At 42.5% G+C, this 13,447-nt stretch overlaps 1 protein-coding gene across 1 annotated transcript in view; it reads left to right on the forward strand.

The window, feature by feature from the left end:
• The first annotated feature begins 2,568 nt into the window (after positions 1 to 2,568).
• Positions 2,569 to 13,447, forward strand: part of LOC124040648 (zinc finger E-box-binding homeobox 1-like) — a 110,830-nt gene continuing 99,951 nt past the window's right edge. Inside the window, exon 1 of the mRNA XM_046357729.1 lies at positions 2,569 to 3,074. Coding sequence (XP_046213685.1) covers positions 3,017 to 3,074 — 58 coding nt within the window. The 5' untranslated portion in view covers positions 2,569 to 3,016. The remainder of the gene's footprint in view (positions 3,075 to 13,447) is intronic.

Consider the following 13,447-nt stretch of genomic DNA (forward strand, 5'->3'; position numbering starts at 1 on the left):
ACAGTTCAAACTGGCCCTAACCAGAATAGAAAGAGCCGTGAGTGGGAGGCCCCTGTGCACAGCTGAGCAAGAGGAGAGATACATTAGAGTGTCTAGTTTGAGAAACAGATGCCTCACAAGTCCTCAACTGGCAGCTTCATTAAATAGTACCCACAAACACCAGTCTCAACGTCAACAGTGAAGAGGCGACTCCGGGATGCTGGCCTTCTAGGCAGAGTTGCAAAGAAAAAGCCACATCTCAGACTGGCCAAAAAAAAGTAAAGATTAATATGGGCAAAAGATCACTGACACCGCCTATGGACTGGACCATGCACTATCACTAGGGTCGTTCACAGACCTTTCAGGGGGCAGGCACTCAAAATTTTGAAAGGGCAACCCTCCCCCGTAAACAAAATAATATCATTGTACATGCTAGTTAGCTAGCTTGATTTATTTTACTGATTGTTATTTACCTCGTGTTTCTGCCTCTCTCTGCTGCGTGTATCAGCCAACTAGACTGAATATTGATGATGATGATGATGTAAGCTAAATGATGTGTTATCAAGTGTTAATCAAATGTTATGCTGCTGTGGCAGTACTGTTGATAGTCAAACTAGATAGCCAGCTACACACACTTGACTGATGACCACATCTCTCAAGCCATGAATGTTTGGATACCGTGCCCCTGCAATCTCCATATGGGGCAGACTGGGAATAAGGTACAGAGAGAGACCCATGAGCTCTGTTGTAGCTCTACGTGAGTACAGGAGGACCAGGCTTGACAGATGTGCTTTGATTTAGACAACAGCTCCCTGCTCATTCAATGCTATTTTCCTGCCCTTGTAGTTCAGATTACAGCCAAATTGTGTTATAATATTAAATATTTTGGGTGATGTAATCTTGCACCTGCCAGTTAAACCTGGGTTACATTCAATACTTATTTGATTGGTTGAACATAAACAAATGTTTTAATGCAATAAGATACCTCCAGAGATTGTCCCCTGGTGGTGGGTGTGGTAAAGCCTCATGGGGGAGACTGGTGAGTTGTTTGTTGCTGTCATCAAGGGCTGGGAATTGACTTCATCATGACCTGTGAACTAGAAATGTGGTTACACCATCTATAAAGACAATAGATCTTTTAATTTACTCAAATCTTGAAAGGGGCACTCCGCAGTTGCTACATCAATTGTGTAACATATACATTAATTATATGTACGCATTGATTCTTGAAGAATGTAACTTATAAATGCCTCATGAGCTTAGTTCAACTGATGTACCCCATCAGAACCCAAAATATAAGCTTGTTTTACTCCAATGTTTGTAAACAAAGTAAATGTAAACATACATTAGCTGTCTATGAATTGGAGAGTGGCTACATTTCTACAGTCCAATCTCTCAGCTTTTTACTCAAACAGGGGCGGGGAAGGATTTGTTATGGTTTTAACTGCTAATTGCGGCTTTAAAACAGATTTGCTAAAAATGACAAATAAGACAAAACTTGAATTATGTCATCATACTGTGTTCAGTACTGTGAAAAATGAAAACTTAGATCCATGCCAAAAATTGGAAGTGAAGATGGATATAAAATGCATAAGATCTGAAATAGAATGTAATAATCTGTAAAATGTCTATTTCATGTACTGTACTGGAACAGTCGACCTGACTTTGAAAGGAAAGGCATGGAACATATACAGCACCTGGCAAGTCCAGGTTCAGTCCGAAAAACTGACCTCAGGTACAAGAATAGCTTGATGGGTCTGCAGTCTGGAAGCTGCTCTTGTAACGAACTGTCATTGAGCTTATGGCTGCTTGTCCCTTTTGAGGAAACCGTGTACTCTTGTTTGTAGAGACAAACCTTGATCGCTGCATCGGACTGTGTCTCTTGTTGCCTCTATCTTTCCTCTCTCAGGTGGGTCATCTGAAGAATGTATGTCTAAATCAGAATTAGCTCTTAATTGACTTGTCTGGTTAAATAATGGTGAAATACGTTTTAAAAACTCTATCTATCTATCTGGGTTATGCAAGACGTGATACAGTGATAGCAGTCTGAATCTGGACAGATGAAGAGAGAGAGAGAAAAAATGTACGTCTATAAAGCCAGGAATCCTGCATACGTCATAACTAAACAAAATATTAGAATATGATTTTATATTCATAATAATCATTGTGTTATTATCTGTATTAGGATCAGGATATCATAGTTTTCATAATTGTTGTTTTCAATTTCATCATGATCATAGTAATGTACAAATAGTGCATTTGTTGCCATCAAACGTGTTGCTAAACTGTGTGTGTGTGTGTGTGTGTGTGTGTGTGTGTGTGTGTGTGTGTGTGTGTGTGTGTGTGTGTGTGTGTGTGTGTGTGTGTGTGTGTGTGTGTGTGTGTGTGTGTGTGTGTGTGTGTGTGTGTGTGTGTGTGTGTGTGTGTGTGTGTTAAAATCTCTTATAGAATAGCCAATTTGAACGTAGTCGTGCGCCAGCTACAGTCTGGCATTTAAGGGGTTAATGCTCTGTCACGTGAACTGTTCCCTGTCGCTTGAAGTATTTTCCTTTCCAAAAGAATAGTTTATAATTGTAGCAGCCTAATGATGGACTGTCTGTTACCTGTCAAAATGTTATCTGTTATCAAAACACATTACCGTGTTCTTATTTTGACCATGCATCTTATATTTTCGGCAACAGGAGCAAACGATCAAGAGTTCGGCGAAAGCAAAAGCTCGGGGTGGACTCTATGTGCTGCCAGTAGGGAGTTGGGCCATGTGCTGGGGTGTTAAGCAGTGGGGAAACACTCTTTTCACGCCACTTCGATACCGAAGTGACTTCTTCGTAGCAGGTTAGAATTTACGCTGCAGGTTAGGAGAACGAATTTAGCATGTTAGGAAACTGGAGAAGGTGATGTCGTAAAGCAGAAAGTGTCGCAAACCAGGTGCAGAGGAGGGAGGGAGGTGGAGTGGAGAGAGGAGTGGGGTACGGGGGGAGGTGGCGAGAGAGGAGGTGACTCGCCCCGGCAGGCATTATTCAGACAGAGCGAAAGGATCATGGCGGATGGCCCCAGGTGTAAGCGCAGAAAACAGGCGAACCCGAAGAGGAATAACGGTAAGCCAAACTCCGTAAACCGACGGGAAACGAATAAGTGAGATGGACTACGTACTTTTGGGTTCATTCAACTGTGTTCGCCGACTTTGGGACTTTTCTTATCCACGTTTTAGGGAGTTGAAGTGCTGGAAAGTAGTACGTATATTCAAATGTGGTGTGTACCGTTATACCTGGCTCCCTTCTCTCCGCCTAGCGCAGCAGCGCTGCCCGAGCGTACCGTTATACGCACCTATCATCCCGTGGATTTGAGTGAGAGACTGATTTTGTTCCTCGATCCAATTTTCTTTTACGGTCACTTGTCACCTTGTTTTTATAAGAGACAAGATGCGGTGTGTTATATTTGTAAACAGAAATCCTTTCGTTTGCTACGCTTTTGCTCAAGAAAAACTTCTAAGCTAACAGGCTAGCAGCTTGCTAACTTGCTGTCCCAGACATTCAGTTCAGTTAAACTCAGCCACCTGTAATTTTACTGAAAAATGACGAGATAATGGTAATAGCTAGTCTGTCGTGTTTTGCTACAGGTAGCAGCGTTATTTGAATGCATGGTATATTCTTCCATTTGACTTTGTAGACTCACTAGTTGCATGTCATTCTGGACGTGCATTAGGCCCATAGTAATAGATAAATAAAATACATTTCATCGGGCTTGTGTTGTGACTTGGGCAGCAACCCCTTCTATTATCTGCACGCAACACTGTTTGATGCATTGTTGTCGAAGGGGTTTTGCTAAGGAAGGAGATCTGTCTTGTACAACGTATTTTGTCGTATTAGTCCACTTTTGTTCATTTCGATTTGAATTACATCACACTCGGGCTTCTCGTGGTCTCCTTTTTAGGTAGCATAACTTTGTTTCGATCTTAACCGATCCGTTTGACTTTACATTTTAGTCCTCAAATGTCGCTTCTTGAATAGCTTGATGTTGATTTTAATTTGTGGAAGAGAAGCTGATATATTGCCTAGGCTAGTACTTACCTGTTATGCTGGGTGGTGTAAGCAATGCATGAAAGAAATGGGCGTCACACAGCCCATAGCCTTCCGATGTGTGTGAGCAACTGCTGCAGTCTATATAAGGAATCGAGTTATGCAGCAGCAACAGCGCAGCCTGGACATTCTGTCTAACGACCCAAACTTCACGTGAATGAAAGGTAACAGAACATAATACACTGCACGATTTTATGTATTTATTGCATAGTTCAATTGCTACATGAGCATAAACAGGCTCATGATACTCAATTAAATGAACAACATTATACCTACAATAGCAAACAACGGCAATTGATATTTTCGATGTAGCCTAACCATTCACTTGATTTGATTAAGTTTGTCAGCAAATTATTGTAGCTTGGATTCCACTTTAGATTTGATCAGAAAAGAGTAGCTCCCTCTCATTGGAGGGTATCTTACCTGTGTTCTACCTCTCCTCCACACTTTCACTCTACCTACCGGCCAATCAAATATTATAGGTAGTACCGTTATTCGAGTAGTGAGATGAGGGCTGGAAACAGGAAAGCACCTTTTCCTGTGGCCGCTGACGACACAAGATGTGACACAGAGCTGAGCGCCGTGCCGCCCAGGCAGCGTCTGTGCGCAGGCAGGAGCCATCAACATGTTCACCTGAACAGTGAAAACGGGGCTCGCAAATGTCCTCCTATAAAACCCTACCTGCGGCATTTATCTGTACGGTATTATTGGCACAGATTGGGGGAAATATTTGTTTATTTTAAACCTATCTTCATTCTAGAGCAGACGAGGGAAAAGACTCCAATATACGCTGCAGAAAATGGCAACTTGTGCAGGTAGAAAAACATTATGGTTGTTTAGTTTATCCGTGCATATCAGCGTCAGTAGATTATTGGTTTCTCACTGTTGGTTTTGTTCTCGCGGGATTTTTCACTCATAAACATGCATGATGATGTCCAATTTGTTGATGCTTGAATATGATGGTTTTTGTTCCGTTCTTTTTCTTTTTGTCGAAACAAGTGATGTTTAATCTACTCTAGTGTAGCCTACCGCCCTGTGTGTGTCCAACCGTGCAGCCAAGGGAAGAATAGGTTGTGAAAGAAAAGGAAAGCAGTACACAAGGTGGTTGCGAATGACTCCGTTATTTCCTGTAATAGATAGCAATATTGTGAAACAGACAGCACACACCTAAATGTTTTCCATCTATTGTTTTCAATTATATCGTTATGCAATTTCCGAGTGGGTCGATGGAATGGAATGGCGGTGTGTACCGTTACTGCAGTGAAGGCGGGGCGGTTGCTTTTTATGTTATGAGACGGCCAGGTATGCAAGGTGATGCAACACCTATAGAGGTGCCTCGAACTATGCCGTTTCTATATTCCTGTGTCATTTGCATTGTTTTAATACATATTCAGTCTGTTCGATCACGTATCATTTATGATAGCAAGGCATGCTTAGTGTTATTCTATAACGGGCAACGGTCATTTTGACGGTTGACCGCGGGCCATAGGGTTGAGGTGCCAGTCTTCATGGTGTTTTATTTTAGCCTACACCTTATGTGTTAAACCCTTCAGTGTTATTTTTGTCATTCTGTCATTTTTTTATTGTTTGAAAAAGAAACATTGTCCCGCTTCATATTAGTAATTTGAGTTAGGCCTACATTTTAAATTATTAATTACATATTGGACTGATGTGATATTCTTACGTTATTGATGCGTAATAATGGAAAATAACAGTGTTCTTTCATGAAGCTCTCCCTCCCGGTAGCAAATCAAAAGATGTTAGAGCAGGCAGGGTGTCACGTGGTGTCTCTCCCCCGTACAGGGGGGGGGGGGTTGTTTTCATTACCTTGATGCTGTTTCTTCTCGGGTAGTTGAATCTTGTAGTTAAGCTGCTATTTCCATCTTGTAGCCAATTATGGTATCATAGCCTACTTCAGATTTTGGGACTTATTCTACCAGCTGTTGGAGAGACTAGTATGCAAGCACATTGGTGTGGTGTGTGAGCAAGACCTCCTGCTGAGGTACAGTTTAGAAGAACCAAGGCTGCTCAGTGCACTGCCTTGACAGGTGAAGGTTTGGGATGCATCCCAAATGGTGTCCCAAATGACACCTTATTCCGTATATAGTGCACTATGTAGGGATATGGTGCCATTTGAGTCTCAGTCCTGATATGATGCCCCATGCAGCTGTAAAAATCAGGGCGTCGGGTTCATAAACTGGCAGCTAGGAGGACGGTGTGTGTGTGTGTCCTGGCTGGGTTAAACAGGTGCTGGCCATCCCTAAGCGTGCTGCTTTTGTCACGCCTCTCTGCCGAGGCTGTAATTTCAACACTACAATTTGGGAATAGAGGAATGTGGGCCCGTGTTAACATACTTCACAGTATAAACACAGCCTTCTCAGCACTGGCCCTGTAGCAGCTTAGGATTTCACTTAGACTCACTGTCTATGTCCCAAATGGCACCATAGTATTCCCTATATAGTGCACTGCTTTTGACCAGGGTCAATAGGGTTCTGGTGAAAAGTACTCTATTGAATAGGGAATACGGGTGCCATTTGGGACTAACTGATTAAAGACGAGCTAAATCCACGTGTAAAGTCACACCCTCAATGACTGCCTAGATGTTACAAATTGTTTCTGATAGTGGTGTCTAGATATAAATGATTTAACAGTGTGTTTTGAGTATTTAAATTAAAGCCAATCTGCTTTGACTTTGATGTAGCTGCAACTGGCAGCTGGCTAAATCTAAATTGGCCTAGTTGATTATAAAAGGGGCTAATTCACACTTTCAATGGCAGTGATTTGCCACAATAGCCCTAACAGTGTTGATTGACCTGTGACTGGAGACATCAAATTTCACTTTTCCCTTACCCTAGACCCTGAGGGTGTGGGTGTATATATATATAGTATGTGTGTATGTATGTGTGTATGTATGTGTGTATGTATGTGTGTATGTGTGTATGTATGTATGTATGTATGTATGTATGTATGTATGTATGTATGTATGTATGTATGTATGTATGTATGTATGTATGTATGTATGTATGTATGTATGTATGTATGTATGTATGTATGTATGTATGTATGTATGTGTGTGCGTGTGCGTGTGCGTGTGCGTGTGCATGTATGTATGTGTGCTTGTGTATGTGTCCCTTTAATGAAATTGTGCTGAGGAATAACAAACCCCACCTCTCTACTTTTATGGTAAAGGGGAGGTGAATCTAGACTGGGGGAGGGGCTGCTGTGGCTAATGTGTGTGTGTGTATGTGTGTGTTTAGGAAGGTGGGAAATGTCTCTTTTCCCCTGGGCTTTGCGTGGCTCCTCTCGCTACTTTTATAGCCTCACTACTGTATATAGCCTCTCTACTGTTATTTTTCACTGTCTTTTTACTGTTGTTTTATTTCTTTACTTACCTACTGTTCACCTAATACCTTTTTTGCACTATTGGTTAGAGCCTGTAAGTAAGCATTTCACTGTAAGGTCTACTACACCTGTTGTATCCGGTGCACGTGACAAATAAACTTTGATTTGATTTACATTACATTTTTTATATTTTTTATTTCACCTTTATTTAACCAGGTAGGCCAGTTGAGAACAAGTTCTCGTTTACAACTGCGACCTGGCCAAGATAAAGCAAAGCATTATGTTATGAAGAGTGATCAGATGAATTGCAATTAATTGCAAAGTCCCTCTTTGCCATGCAAATCAACTGAATCCCCCAAAAACATTACACTGCATTTCAGCCCTGCCACAAAAGGACCAGCTGACATCATGTCAGTGATTCTCTCGTTAACACAGGTGTGAGTGTTGACGAGGACACTGCTGGAGATCACTCTGTCATGCTGATTGAGTTCGAATAACAGACTGGAAGCTTCAAAATGAGGGTGGTGCTTGGAATCATTGTTCTTCCTCTGTCATCCATGGTTACCTGCAGGGAAATACGTGCTGTCATCATTGCTTTGCACAAAAAGTGCTTCACAATGCAAGGATATTGCTGCCAGTAAGATTGCACCTAAATCAATCATTTATCGGATCATCAAGTAGAGAGGTTCAATTGTTGTGAAGAAGGCTTCAGGGCGCCCAAGAAAGTCCAGCAAGTGCCAGGACCTTCTCCTAAAGTTGATTCAGCTGCGGGATCGGTGCACCACCAGTACAGAGCTTGCTCAGGACTGGCTACAGGCAGGTGTGAGTGCATCTGCACGCACAGTGAGGCGAAGACTTTTGGAGGATATCCTGGTGTCAAGCAGGGCAGCAAAGAAGCCACTTCTCTCCAGGAAAAACATCAGGGACAGACTGATATTCTGTTGGAAGCTATTTTGTAAATGACATTGCCGAAGTCAAGGAACGGGAGGATAGTCCGTTTCACAAGGGTATGTTTGGCAGCATGAGTGAAGGAGGCTTTGTTGCGAAATAGGAAGCCAATTCTAGATTTAATTTTGGATTGGAGATGCTTAATGTGAGTCTGGACAGAGAATTTACAGTCTAACCAGACACCTAGGTATTTGTAGTTGTCCACAAGTCAGAACCGTCCAGAGTACTGATGCTAGATTGGCGGGCGGGTGCGGGCAGCGACCGGTTGAAGAGCATGCATTTAGTTTTACTAGCATTTAAGAGCAGTTGGAGGCCACGGAAGAAGTGTTGTATGGCATTGAAACTCGTTTGGAGGTTTGTTAACACAGTGTCCAAAGAAGGGCCAGATGTACACAGAATGGTCGTCTGCGTAGTGGTGGATCAGAGAATCACCAGCAGCAAGAGCGACATCATTGATATATACAGAGAAACGAGTCGGCCTGAGAATTGGACCCTGTGGCACCGTCATAGAGACTGCTAGAGGTCCGGACAACAGGCACTCCGATTTGACACATTGAACTCTATCTGAGAAGTAGTTGGTGAACCAGGCGAGGCAGTCATTTGAGAAACCAAGGCTAATGAGTCCGCCAATCAGAATGTGGTGATTGACAGAGTCGAAAGCCTTAGCCAGGTCGATGAAGACGTTTGCACAGTACTGTCTTTTATTGATGGCGGTTATGATATAGTTTAGGACCTTGAGCGTGGCTGAGGTACACCCGTGACCAGCTCGGAAACCAGATTGCATAGTGGCGAAGGTACGGTGGGATTTGAAATGGTCGGTGAATTTACATGAATTGTGTGGCAAGGCTTAAAGGAAAACTCCACGCCAAACAAATATCCTTTGGTGTTTGTTTCATTAGACCATTATTGATACAGTCCTGAAATGTTTTGCATGTCAGAAATCAAGTTTTCAAGGTATATAGTTTTCAAAATACCACATATGATGCAAAATGCATAATTCCGGCAATATTTCTGTATTTTGAAAGGTACCTATCTTGAAAACTTGATTGCTGACATGCAAAACATTTTCAGACTATACCAACAATGGACTAGTTTTTGGGTGGAGTTTTCCTTTAAGCACTTGTTCCTTATTGTGAGTATTTTGTGTTGAAATGAAATGATGTAGCCACTAGCCAGATAACACTTAGATTATTACTGTCCAGCTTGTTTGTGAGAGATGGCTTAATTAGATCAAATAGGCTAATAAGGCTATTATTGTGTATTAGTTTTACAGGAACATTTATATCCATGTTAACAATCCTAAATTCTCAAGTGATACAAAATACGGAACTGCAGTGTCATATTCATCAGTGCACACTGTAACAATATGTTCTGCAACAGAAAAACGAAAACAATGGTTCCTTATTGGACACGTTCAGATAGTAGTCCTTCCCTGTTTTGGTTTCCATTTAGTTCCTAGTGAATTTTTATTATCATATTTTTTATTAGCCTTTATTGAACTAGGCAAGTCAGTTAAAAACAAATTCTTATTTACAATGACAGACTACCAGAAGGCAAAATGTCTCCTGTGGGTATGGGGGCTATGATTATAAACATAGGCTAATTCTCAACCCTCTGAAAGAGATCTCATCCAGTTGTAGGCCTAGTTCTAATGTCCCGTCAGCTAGGCTGTGATCAATGTTTTTCACTGTTACCAGAACAGTATAGGCCTAGGTAGGCTTTTTTATAATGTCAAACTATAGGCTTATCTTAATTTTGAGTTAGTACAGTTGGAATGATTTGAGAGTGGGTTGGACTGATTTCTTACAGGCTTTCTTCCAGAGGCCACCACATCATTGTTTGAGAAACTTCATTCCAGAAATAACATGTTTTTCTTCTCTCTCTCTCCCTCACACACATTAGCTGGGGCTGCATGTAGCCTAGTGGTTAGAGTGTTTAGCCAGTAAGGTTGCTAGATCAAATCCCTGAGCTGAAAAGGTAAAAATCTGTCAATCTGCCCCCGAACAAGGTAGTTAACCCAGTGTTCCTAGGCTGTCATTTGTAAATAAGAATTTGTTCTGAACTGAATAAAGGATTTTAAAAAACTAGCTTCATTCAGTCACCTGAATACCAGCAATAGCCTATAGGTGCGTTATTGGGTCTTGTGATGGCTAAGCTATTGTGTGCTGGATTTAGAGTGAAATAAGGCCCACGAAGGCCCCTATATCCAAAATGGCACTTTATTCCCTTTATAGTGGGAATATATTGGCCCCTAGTCAAAAGTAGTGAACAATATAGGGAATAGGGCGCCATTTTGGACGTGTCCCTAGTTACCTATGTAATTGACTGGCCTCCCTCCTACCTTTAACCTCTCTGGGATCGTTCGGGACGCTAGCGTCCCACCTCGCCAACAGCCAGTGAAATTGCACGGCGCCAAATTCAAAACAACAGAAATCTCATAATTAAAAATCCCCTACAATACAAGTATTTTACACCATTTTAAAGATACACTTCTCGTTAATCCAACCACAGTGTCCGATTTCAAAAAGGCTTTTCGGCGAAAGCAGAACATATCATTATGTTAGGTCAGCAACTAGTCACAGAAAGTATTCAGCCATTTTCCAACCAAAGAGAGGTGTCACAAAAAGCAGAAATATAGATCAAATGAATCACTAACCTAATGATCTTCATCAGATGACACTCCCAGGACTCAATGTTATACAATACATGTATGTTTTGTTCGAACAAGTTCATATTTATATCCAAAAACCTCAGTTCAGAAATGCCTCCAAAACATCTGGAGAAATTGCAGAGCGACATAAATTAACATAAATAGCCATCATAAACTTTGATGAAAGATGCATGTTTTACATAGAATTAAAGATAAAACAGGGGACTCCCGGGTGGCGCAGTGGTTAAGGGCGCTGTACTGCAGTGCCAGCTGTGCCATCAGAGTCCCTGGATTCGCGCCCAGACTCTGTTGTAACCGGCTGCGACCGGGAGGTCCGTGGGGCGACGCACAATTGGCCTAGCGTCGCCCGGGTTAGGGAGGGCTTGGTCGGTAGGGGTGTCCTTGTCTCATTGCGCACCAGCGACTCCTGTGGCGGGCTGGGCGCAGTGTGCGCTAGCCAAGGTGGCCAGGTGCACGGTGATTCCTCCGGCGCATTGGTGCGGCTGGCTTCTGGGTTGGATGCGCACTGTGTTAAGAAGCCGTGCGGCTTGGTTGGGTTGTGTATCGGAGGACGCATGACTTTCAACCTTCGTCCCTCCCGAGCCCGTACGGGAGTTGTAGCGATGAGACAAGATAATAGCTACTACAACAATTGGATACCACGAAATTGGGGAGAAAAAGGGGTCAAATTCAAAAAAAAGGAAAAAAAAGAATTAAAGATAAACTTGTTCAGATTTTTAAAAAGCTTTATGGCAAAAGCACAGTATTCAATAATCTGAGAACAGCATTCAGCCACAAAAGCAAGCCATACAGTTACCCGCCAAATTGTGGAGGCAACAAAAGTCTTAAATAGCATTATAAATCTTCACTTACCTTTGCTGATCTTCGTTGGAATGCACTCCCAGGACTCCCTCTTCCACTAGAAATGTTCGCGTTGTTTGATTACGTCCATATTTATGTCCAAATACCTATTGTTTTGTTTGCGCGTTTAGTTCACTATTCCAAAGGCACAATGCGCAAGCGCAAAATCCAGACGAAAAGTCAAAAGTCCCATTACAGTTTGTAGAAACATGTCAAACGATGTTTACAATCAATCGTTAGGGTCTTTTTATAATAAATTTCAATTATATTCCAACGGGACAATAGCGTATTCATTACAGAGGAAAAAGAAGGAACGGCGCGCCCACAGGACCGTGCAGTAAACAACTGATTGGCCTCAGCCTAGTCCACTTGTTGAAACAGCTCTTATTCGACACCCTTCCACAATAGAAGCCTCAAACAACTTTCTAAAGACTGTTGACATCTGCTGGAAGTCTTGGGAAGTGCAATCTGGCCCCATAGACACAGCATATTGGATAGGCAATCACTTAAATGAAACTACAAACCTCAGATTTCCCACTTCCTGGTTGGATTTGTCTCAGGGTTTTTTGCCTGCCATATGAGTTATGTTATACTCACAGACATAATTCAAACAGTTTTAGAAACTTCAGAGTGTTTTCTATCCAATACTACTAATAATATGCATATATTAGCATCTGGGACAGAGTAGCAGGCAGTTTACTCTGGGAACCTTAGTCATCCAAGCTACTCAATACTGCCCCCTGTCACCAAGAAGTTAAAGTGTGAGGCAGAAAAAGAGCCCATTCACAGGCAATACTGAGAAGGGGGAACTCTCTTTCTTTCACACTCGGCTGGTGGGAAACTCTCTCCTTGTTTTCATCATCTCATTTGCAAATCCTCCCATGCTCTTTATTATGGAAGCCTCTGCAAAGAATACCGAGTTAGAGAGGCACTCCATTCCAGGAAGTTATGAAATCATTCGAAATCTCACTAGCTACGCCTAGGCTCTTAGCCCCTCTGGGCATTATGTCTTCCTGGTGGTGGCATTGAAATACAGTAGTTTCTATTGTGATATCTGTCTTCACTAACAGGGTTCACTAACATTATCCAAAACCATAATACCAGTAATAAGGAGAGGCAAGGACTTAGTGTTAGAGTGGGATGGCTGGGGAGTTGACAGTACAGAGGAGCTGTGATGTAGCGTAATGAGGGATCATTAGCTAGTGCTAACAGCAGCTATGGTGTTTTTGGTGCTGCTATCTGCTGAGTTATGATTTGATTTGCTGGAGGGATGGAAACTGGTGGAGGGAGGGAAACTGGTGGAGGGAGGTAAACTGGTGGAGGGAGGGAAACTGGTGAAGGGAGGGAAACTGGTGGAGGGAGGGAAACTGGTGGAGGGAGGGAAACTGGTGGAGGGAGGTCAACTGGTGGAGGGAGGGAAACTGGTGAAGGGAGGGAAACTGGTGGAGGGAGGGAAACTAGTGGAGGGAGGGAAACTGGTGGAGGAAGGGAAACTGGTGGAGGGAGGGAAACTGATGGAGGGAGGGAAAATGGTGGAGGGAGGGAAACTGAAGGAGAGGGGGAGAGAGAGACAAAAGGAGAATGAGAGAGG

The sequence above is a fragment of the Oncorhynchus gorbuscha genome, linkage group LG08, assembly GCF_021184085.1.
Source record: "Oncorhynchus gorbuscha isolate QuinsamMale2020 ecotype Even-year linkage group LG08, OgorEven_v1.0, whole genome shotgun sequence".
NCBI lineage: Eukaryota > Metazoa > Chordata > Actinopteri > Salmoniformes > Salmonidae > Oncorhynchus > Oncorhynchus gorbuscha.